This window comes from Borostomias antarcticus (genome assembly GCF_949987555.1).
Source record: "Borostomias antarcticus genome assembly, chromosome: 10".
NCBI lineage: Eukaryota > Metazoa > Chordata > Actinopteri > Stomiiformes > Stomiidae > Borostomias > Borostomias antarcticus.
Window position 1 is genome coordinate 19,885,387 of NC_140243.1, and position 9,316 is coordinate 19,894,702.

Here is a 9,316-nt window from a genome sequence, read left to right on the forward strand (position 1 = left end):
GTCTGTGTTCATGTTGACCAGATTAAAGGAAAGGAATGCTTCACTCACAAAAGTGTGATTAGTTTGTAAATGTGTGCATGTACTGTAAATATACAAACGCATGGTGACAAGAGGGCAGTTTATTCCAGTATCTGTAAACAAACGCACAGCATTACGGTGACGAGGGCATTATATTCCAGTATCTGTAAACAAATGCACAGCATGGGGATAAGACATGACATGATTACATTCCAGTATCTGTAAACAATACAGATGATGGCATGAACAGAGGAAACTGGTCGGTCATATTGGGTGCATGCACGTTACATAGTAAATGCATGTGAAAAGATGTTAAGGATTGAAAGTCAAAAATATGAGTACTTTACAACAGATGCAAAAGAGAGACATTGGGGCGCCCCCACTACACAGATATTGTCCTGAACACGTTGAAGCCGGACAGGGCCGTGGAGATCACCACCCCTGGCATCTGCGGGTGCCAGTGGATCTCCTTGACCTCTGTCTGACCCTGGTGCAGGAAGAGCAGCTGGGGGGGCAGGTCTTTCACGCCCTCTGCCCTCGCGCCCACGTCACATGACTCCACCGACAAATCCCATTGGCTGACAACGTCGTCCGCTCCCGAGGCGGCGAAGACGCTGGAGTCCACCGGGTTCCACTCCAGCGACGTCACCGGGGCGCTGTGCTGCTTGAAGTTGGCCACCGGTCGCCCAGCCTGGAGGAACGGATCAGCTGCTGTTAGATCGGAGGCATAATCCCTCAACTCTGATGAACATGTTGGCACAACACAGCTGGCTGTAGAAAGCCAAGCCCTACACCTGAGGTCACTTTGGGCTCAAATCCACAGGTGGATAGTGCGTTCAGAACCTAACTTACACCATCTTGAAATGTGCATTACGTCAGGTTGAGACTACTTCAGATGGAGCGGGAACAAAGAAAACGGGTGAGCCCAGTTGTGCAACAGGCATTAAACGGAAGAGACTGATGTCAGATAACTACCCACAGAAGCACACAAAGCCTGATGCTACAATAGCAGGTATGCTGCTGCATTGTTCTCATTCTTTTAGTTAATGCAGTGTTGACCCCGGGTTACGGCAGCCAGGATGGGACAGACTGCACGAATTGCACTGAACAAACTGCACTGACAAGTAGGCCTAAGCCATAACAGTATGCAACAAATTAGGGCTGCACGATTATGACAAAAGATAATAATTGCGATTATTTGCTTCAAAATGGTAATTGCGATTAATAATTGCGATTAATATATAAGATATAGATATATATAGACAATCCCTTTCTTGCTACTAACTCACTGACCTAGTTTTCGCTCATTTTTTCACTACTCACGGCTGCAGGTACTCTTGTGTCTTGACCTACTGCTATCTGTCTTCTCAGTGAAATTGCTGCGCACAGCGCATTCAGCGGAAACACATGTGATTGGTCAGACAGCATAAGCGCCTGTGATTCGTCCGTGTAGTCCTAGCACACTCAATTCAAAGCAAAATTATGAATCACATTAATTGCGGCCTTTTGTGATTAGTTAATTGCGGAGGTCATAATCGCGATTTCGATTCATTCACGATTAATTGTGCAGCCCTACAACAAATGCTGACTGTTGTGTGTTCTGGGCCACTTTTCCCCATTTCGATGTAGGGTAGCGCATCCTGTCAGGTAGGAGATGTCTATCAGAATGTTTAACGACTCATTTTATTGTGCTTAATTCATGGATAGCGCATCCTGTCGGGTAGGATATGTTGATGGACATTTTGACATTTCCAATCTGACAGGATGCGCTACGCATGGTTTAAACTGGACAGGTTCGGAATTTAGCATTATAAAGCATGTTATAAGGTTATTTGCGATTATTTACAACGGCCGATATCAAAGTTTCGTCAAACGAGGCACTCGAGATATAGCCCGTCACCGCTAATACACTCAATGGATCCATAGGTACATAAACAAAATCCCTCAAAAACACCATAAACTGTCGTTTTCAAAGACAGGAAACTCAGTGGTCACTGATGTCCATTGATGTTCTCGCAAAAAAATCGTCACAAAGTATGCTTCCGATCGGGTCATAAAGTTGATTGTAGACTTATTTGCACAGGTAGGGTAGATGTGCACTACATTGCAACTCTGCTTTTTAAAAGTATAATTTTGCTCTAATCAGGCTAAAACTATAACGAGATGAACGGAGCGCATCGCTAAGGGACAGCTTACGATGGGTTCAGACCGCCCGTAAGAAAGCATCCCTTAAGTAAGATATACCTAAGCTAAGGAGGCTCTGGGAAACTGCGCGCCATCTAAAGGGAGTGCTCATAACGTAGCTTATGACGCACATAGCCCTGCGATGGCTCTGGGAATCGGCTCCGAATCGCATACTACCCTACTATATAGCATGCCAAAACAGGATGTAGTATGTCCCAATACATAGTATGCCACATGCAGTATGGCAAAAATACCAGGATGTCCTACTACATCAGGTCGTATTTTGCGGAATGCAAGCCAGCAGGCTTTTCAGGCTATTCTGACCCACAATCCTGTGCGCAGCGGAAATGTGCGTCACGTGTGAGTCGTGACAGCTGTAGACGAATGTCGCATTATGGACAGCGACGGATGTGGGCAAATTTCAAGGCGCAATGTTATGACAAGGTAGTATGTCCCAATTGGATGCCTACTGCTTGCAAAGTAGTACTTTCTAAGGGCAGCTGTAGTAGGTACTGGTAGTAAGAAGTAGAAGTATGCAATTCGGAACGCAGCCCTGGTTCTTACCTGGAACTGCCGAAGGTCCCAAACTTTCAGGAGCCCGTCGTCCCCCCCTGACAGCAAGAACGGTTCACTTCTGTTCCAGCTGATGACATTGACATCTGATGAGTGAGCCTCATTGGCTGAGAGCATGGAATTGGGCGGGGCACGGATGTCCCAGACGCGGATAGACTGATCCACCGAGCAGGAGGCAAAGACCTGTGGGAAGAGCAAACCTAAATAACTAATCTGTTGGGTCAGCCTAGCAGAATGTTGCACATCGCCTATGAGGAGAACCGTTTAACGCAGACTTGTGGTGACGGCGCAGACTTGTGGTGATTGCGCAGACTTGTGGTGACTGCGCAGACTTGTGGTGACTGCGCAGACTTGTGGTGACTGCGCAGACTTGTGGTGACTGCGCAGACTTGTGGTGACTGTTATCTAACAACGCAGGTCAGCGGCTATGATGACCCTCAGAGACGAGCTTGGGAAAACCAGCCAATCGCAGCACGGCTGACCGGGACGTACCGTGGCTTCGGTAGGGGACCACTGCAGGTCCTCCACAGACTTGCTGTGGGAACTGAAGGGTCGCTGGTCGATCTGCCAGGAGGCTCCGCCCTCTCGCGGCTCCCACACATGGATGTTCTTCCTGCAGTCACCACTGACCAGGCGACCTGGAGGAGAAGAAAAGGGGTAAGAAGCATTAAAGCCCCTGTGAACCCAAATCCACGATAGCCTATGTAATTTCAGAGTCTCATGTACATGATAGTAAGCATCTAAAAGTATTAGAAATCAGCTTAAATCCAAATTCGAAATATTATCATTTAAGTCTTTGTAACGTTCCTGATAGTGGGATTGAATTGGGCGTGGTTATGATCAGATTTTATTACGTAGTTAATTCCACGAACCAATCATTAAAAAATCCACGTCTCACCCCAACACTGTTGGGCTTGTTGCTTGGCAATTAACTAGGTAACTAGTGTCACCAACTGGTGATTCGGTCCACAGGTAGGGCAAGATTATTGTTCAGTTTTTTTTTTTTTTTACAGAGGGTCTGGGGCAATAAGCCAGCAGTGTTATGGCAGACGCTAAGCTTAGTCAACAGCTAGTTTATCAAGCTTTTGTGCCATTGCTAATTTAAGTAGCTACCCAGGTAGCTGTCATAACCTTTTTGAGTTTTGTTAAGGTAACTGCGTGTGAGCATGCGTCTCGGACTTTCTAGCCGGCCAGCTATCTAGCGTTTTCCATAGCTAGTGTTTTATAGGTGGAGCTGTCAATCAAAACTTGATCTGCCACACTTACACAATCTTGAGAAATGGTCTAAACAGCAAAATGAACTGTTTTTGAACAAGGTTTTCTAATCGTTCTGAGCGTTATTTTCACCCAAGAGTTTTGTGGATGCTCAAAGGAACATGGCAAATTTGGGGGAATGGGTCTCAATGCTTCCTACTGCACACAGAGAAGGGTATGCATCTTATCTGACGTTGGGGAAGATGGCAACTCAAATTTCCCCAAAAGGTTCCTTTAATGAGACACTAAACGTTGATATAATCTATGCCTTTTTAGGGGTGCATTGGTAGTTCATTGGGCTAATGCACGTACCAGGGAAAGACTGCTCACTACCACAGAGGCCTGGGTTCAAATATGGTCCAGGCCCTTCGCTGCATGTTACCCTCTCTCTCTCTCCCTCCTTTCCTGTCTACATACTGTCCTATATAATAATGCAGAAATGCCCTCTAAATATATCTTTTTTTTTAAATCTAGCCATTTTTACTATTTCAAGCCAAGTTTCCTGTGGCTTTAAACACAATATCCTTAGCTTCATTATACAGCTAATTGTGCTTGTGTTTTGTTATCCAAATGTAATTTGAACTGTTGTGGGTGAAACTGATCTAAGGCCAAGATTTATGAAGCCAACATTATAGGCTAATCCTACACATACCAAGCTCTACATGTAGTAGAGCTTCTTGACAACAAACGGCTGTTTTAAACTTTATGAGTATGGATACATCTGGCAAATGTTACAGTTTGGCAAAGGTCCAACTCACCGGGCACTTTTGGTGACCAATCAATCGCAAAGCCTTCTGTCATGTGACCCGAGAAACTGAAGAGGGGAGTGGCTTCCTTCTGCTGCTTGATGAAGGTTGCCATGGCAGCGGAACTGTGGACCGCTTCCATTTGAGGGCGGAGGTCGAAGATCTCCACCTGACCTTTCTCTGACCAGACAGCAGCCAATGACTGCTCCCCACGCTGGGTCACCTGGGGGGGAAGAAGAAACAACAATACCATATAGTCAGAGAACATTTATCTTACAGTATTGGACAAGGGAAACAATGCTAAGCTGCTGCCCTGCAGTCTAACTGGGGTACATGAATTATAGGGCTGGGTATCGAGTCGAATTTCAAGAATCGATTCGATTCCGATTCACAAGGTTTGGAATCGATTATCACGATTCAATTCGATTCGATTCAATATCGATTCGGTTAGTGTTACTAAAACCTTTTTTTTTTTCTTTTTTTTTTTAACTGTAACCTTAATTACATGACTGCCAAGTTATGCAACACATCAATACTAGGGCTGGGTATCGATACTGATTTCCAAAAATGAATGAATGAATGAATCATTGAATGAATTAATGAACTATTCATTCCTTCATTTATTCATTCATTAAATAAAAGATCGATTTTGGGAAACATGAATCGATTCTGCCAGGAAACCGGTGGCCTGTCCGCTCCGAGTAGGAAATGAGTCCTTACCCCAAGTGAAGGAGTTCAAGTATCTGGGGGTCTTGTTCACGAGTGAGGGAACCATGGAGAGGGAGTTTGGCCGGAGAATCGGAGCAGCTGGTGCGGTTCTGCAGTCGCTTTACCGCACTGTTGTGACGAAGAGAGAGCTGAGCCAAAAGGCAAAGCTCTCGATCTACCGGTCTATCTTCGTCCCCACCCTCACTTATGGTCATGAAGGATGGGTCATGACCGAAAGAACGAGATCACGGATACAAGCGGCCGAAATGAGTTTTCTCCGGAGGGTGGCTGGGGTCTCCCTGAGAGATCGGGTGAGAAGTTCAGTCATCCGGGAGAGACTCAGAGTAGAGCCGCTGCTCCTTTGCGTCGAAAGGAGCCAGTTGAGGTGGTTCGGGCATCTAGTGAGGATGCCTCCTGGGCGCCTCCCTAGGGAGGTGTTCCAGGCGTGTCCGGCTGGGAGGAGGCCGCGGGGTAGACCCAGGACTAGGTGGCGGGACTACATCTCCGCACTGGCCTGTGAGCGGCTAAAGATTCCCCAGGCAGAGCTGGTTGATGCTGCTAGGGAAAGGGATGTCTGGGGCCCCCTGCTGGAGCTGCTGCCTCCGCGACCCGACCCCGGATAAGCGGATGAAGATGGATGGATGAATCGATTCTGAATCATTTGATTCAGAATCGATTCAGAATCAATTTTTTAAACCCAGCCCTAATGAATTAAATAGTCCCGCTAGAGCTAGGCTCCTCGTTCAGACAGACATAGGCGTGTTTCGATAGCCTTGACTCCTGAGATAAAGGAAGCATCAAGGTGATAATTTGGCTCGGATGAGAACTGTGAAGACTCACTCGGACTCTGTTGATCCCTCCGTAGTGAGGCACCATGGCTAGCTCCATCTGCGGCTTCTTGTCTTCATCCTCCTCTTCCTCTTCATCACTCTCCCCATCACTGCTCTCCTCTCCCTCCTTCTCTTTCTCCGTCCCATGAAGGTTGTGCATGCGCATAACCAGAAGTCTGAACATTGACAGAAGAATCAGTAGGGGGAAACGAACAAGCAACAAGCAACAGCTGTGTGTATGTATGTGTGTGTGTGTGTGTGTGTGTGTATGTGCAATGGCCCTGTGGACTTATTTGGGGACCCCCGTTTTAGGTGTGCAGAGAAGTGTGTATGGAGTCGCTCACTATTACAACTATTGTTATTATAGTTGTTTGTAGCAATTGTAGCCTACCTGTTGCTAAGAGCAGCATCAGCCTGTGTGCCAGCACAGAGCAACATTGACAAGGGATACTGGTCTCGGGCGTCTCCGTTCCCATCTCTCAACACATCGAAGCTAAGACAAGGAGCACCTGCCAGCGAGGGGAGAACGTCAGATGATGATGCCATCGTTAGCTCTGATTACAGCGTTGGGAGTTGTTCCAGCCTCAAACCTGGCAACCCTATCCCAAACGGTCGCTGCCTACCAGAATTTAGTTAGCAACAGTGTGGATGAGCGGTTGAAAACAATAGCAATGCACGTTGACATTCACATTGGTTTCTTAGTATTAAAATATGGTGTAGCACTGGTTATATGGCTAATGATTAGGACGTCAAACTCCGTACGGGGCCAGCGCGTGCAAACTTTCCGACCAACCTGTCTGACACTCGTGGTACATGCGGTAAGCCGACCGGTCCATCTCAAGCTCCTCTCCCGGCTGAAGGAGCTCTATACCGGGAACATAAACTTTCTCCTCTTGCTCCCCGGTTTTTCCCTCCTCTTCCATTTCGTCTTCGTCTTCCATCTCTTCCGCCTCTTCATCTTCGTTCACAAACGTGTCTTCATCGGGCGCAGCCATCTTGTCGACCAACACGTTTTGTACTTCCCATGTGTCCACGTGGTTTAAAGCCCACGCCTATCCGCCTCGAGCCCTTGCTTCTCCAGCGTCACACGATCGCACGCACGCACACACACGAACACTCAAACGCACGTACCACACTTAGGAGAATTCTTGCACACTTGGCAGTCAGTTTGTCATTTGGCCAGTTTAAATGTTTACCCATTGCTCTTACTTATCAGATTGACAAGAAGTTTAGGCCTACGACAGGAATAAACCTTTCATGCAGAGATGAAATAAACAAATTGAAGGACTGGAGTGTCTCTTGAAAATAGGCTACTGTCTGTAGGTTACACTCCATTGCGGCATGTTAATGATCTATGTGGGCGTAGCCTAAACATGATCTGGCATGCATTCCCAAGTCTACATAGACTACATTTTAAGTCTAGTTGCAATACTCTTTTTAATTCTTTTTAAATAGGCTATGTATTTTATCCATTCTTTATAATTGATTTTCTTTAAATTGTTTTATTGTTTTACTTAGCATATCTTCCCCGTTTTATGGCCCTTGGATTGTGTGGTTTATTCTTGTTTTTGATTTTGTGGTTTATTTTATGGTTTATTTAGTAATTTTGCTGTTTGCTGAAATGTCAAAGCATTCTGTAGGCTATGAAAAGTGCTATACAGATAAAAAGGTTTATTAATAGACGTATTATTACATGCAAGGGTGTGTATCATTGTGCGAATGTGTCTCTTTCTTTGAGTAGGCCTGTGTGTGATCAATATAGCCTAGGATGGTCATGAAGGATTCACCAGAACAGAGACTGACTTCAGTACTGAGTCTGAGGCCACTTTGTAAGGGAAGTGCATTCCTGACACTACAGCTCCCAAAATTCCAGGATGTTAAGTATCTTTGTTTATTCACCACAGTGACACACACAGTGGGACATGCGTGAGCAGCGAACCCAGCACACAACACACATGCACAAACTGTCCCCTGCGTTTATCCCATCCAAGACGTCCTCCTCCAGTGGGCCATCGTTCCTGGAGCCCGAGGACCTGGTCCAAGTGCTCAGTCCAAGTCCTGGTCAGGAACCGGACTGAAGAGCAGCTGTTCTTCTGCATATTTCTCGTATTGGGTTATTTTGGGAGGAAACCCTTGCGAACACGGGGAGAACATGCAAACTCCACACAGAAAGGCCCGGAGGACCTTCTTGCTGTGAGGTGACAGTAGGCCTATTAGGTAGTGCGCCACCGTGCCGCACGTGAGCGATTTTTGGGGTTCAGTGTCTTGCTCAAGGACACTTCGGCGCAATGCTGGGAGTTGGGATCGAACCAGGGACCTTACAATCTCCAGCAGGCCGCTTAACTCCAAATGATAATAAATGCTGCAACACGACTCCTGGGCCAGACTAGTGGGCCAAACATCACACCGGTCTTAAAATAACTGCACTGGTTAACTGTCTGTTTTATAATATATTTTAAGATTATTTTATTAGTTTATAAATCACTCAGTCATGCACAGGAATATCCTGAAACATGTCAGCCATGCATTCGGCCCTAAGATTTATTACGGGTGATAGATATGACACCCACTGTGTTCTTTATGATAAGGTAGGCTTTATAAATAAATTAAATGCCAGTCTGATCCAAGACTGGCCACTGCAGATAATCACACACTGTTCTCTCCAAACTCAGACCTTCAGTTAGGCCTGAATAATTCATTTTGGTAACAAACATGCCATGTAGTAACCCTGGTTACTCTGAGAGAAGCTGAACATCTTAGGGCTACAGGTATGTATCTAGTTGGTCTGTAACAATATTGGGAGCAATAACACTAGAGAAAAAAGTGGAAATATGAAAGAAATTAAACAGAAATCAATCAATTCATTCCTCAAATAAGATACTTAAATACAGCCTTTTATACACATTATTGGGGTAATTTAACATGGCATCTACACAGTAATATAAAGTACAGTTAGCAGAGAGACCAAAATCTCAACAGATTAAATGTGATGAAGACAAGCTG

The 9,316-nt window shown here is 45.7% G+C and overlaps 1 protein-coding gene across 1 annotated transcript; it reads right to left on the minus strand.

Moving 5' to 3' along the window:
* Nucleotides 1-160: 160 nt before the first annotated feature.
* Nucleotides 161-7,308, minus strand: grwd1 (glutamate-rich WD repeat containing 1; the record flags this gene model as incomplete). The annotated part of the gene is made up of 7 exons (XM_084444074.1): nucleotides 161-709; nucleotides 2,767-2,958; nucleotides 3,268-3,413; nucleotides 4,788-4,998; nucleotides 6,324-6,489; nucleotides 6,705-6,822; nucleotides 7,107-7,308. 7 exons carry the CDS (start codon nucleotides 7,306-7,308, stop codon nucleotides 401-403), a joined length of 1,344 nt encoding a protein of 447 aa, XP_084300200.1. The 3' UTR covers nucleotides 161-400.
* Nucleotides 7,309-9,316: the final 2,008 nt, after the last annotated feature.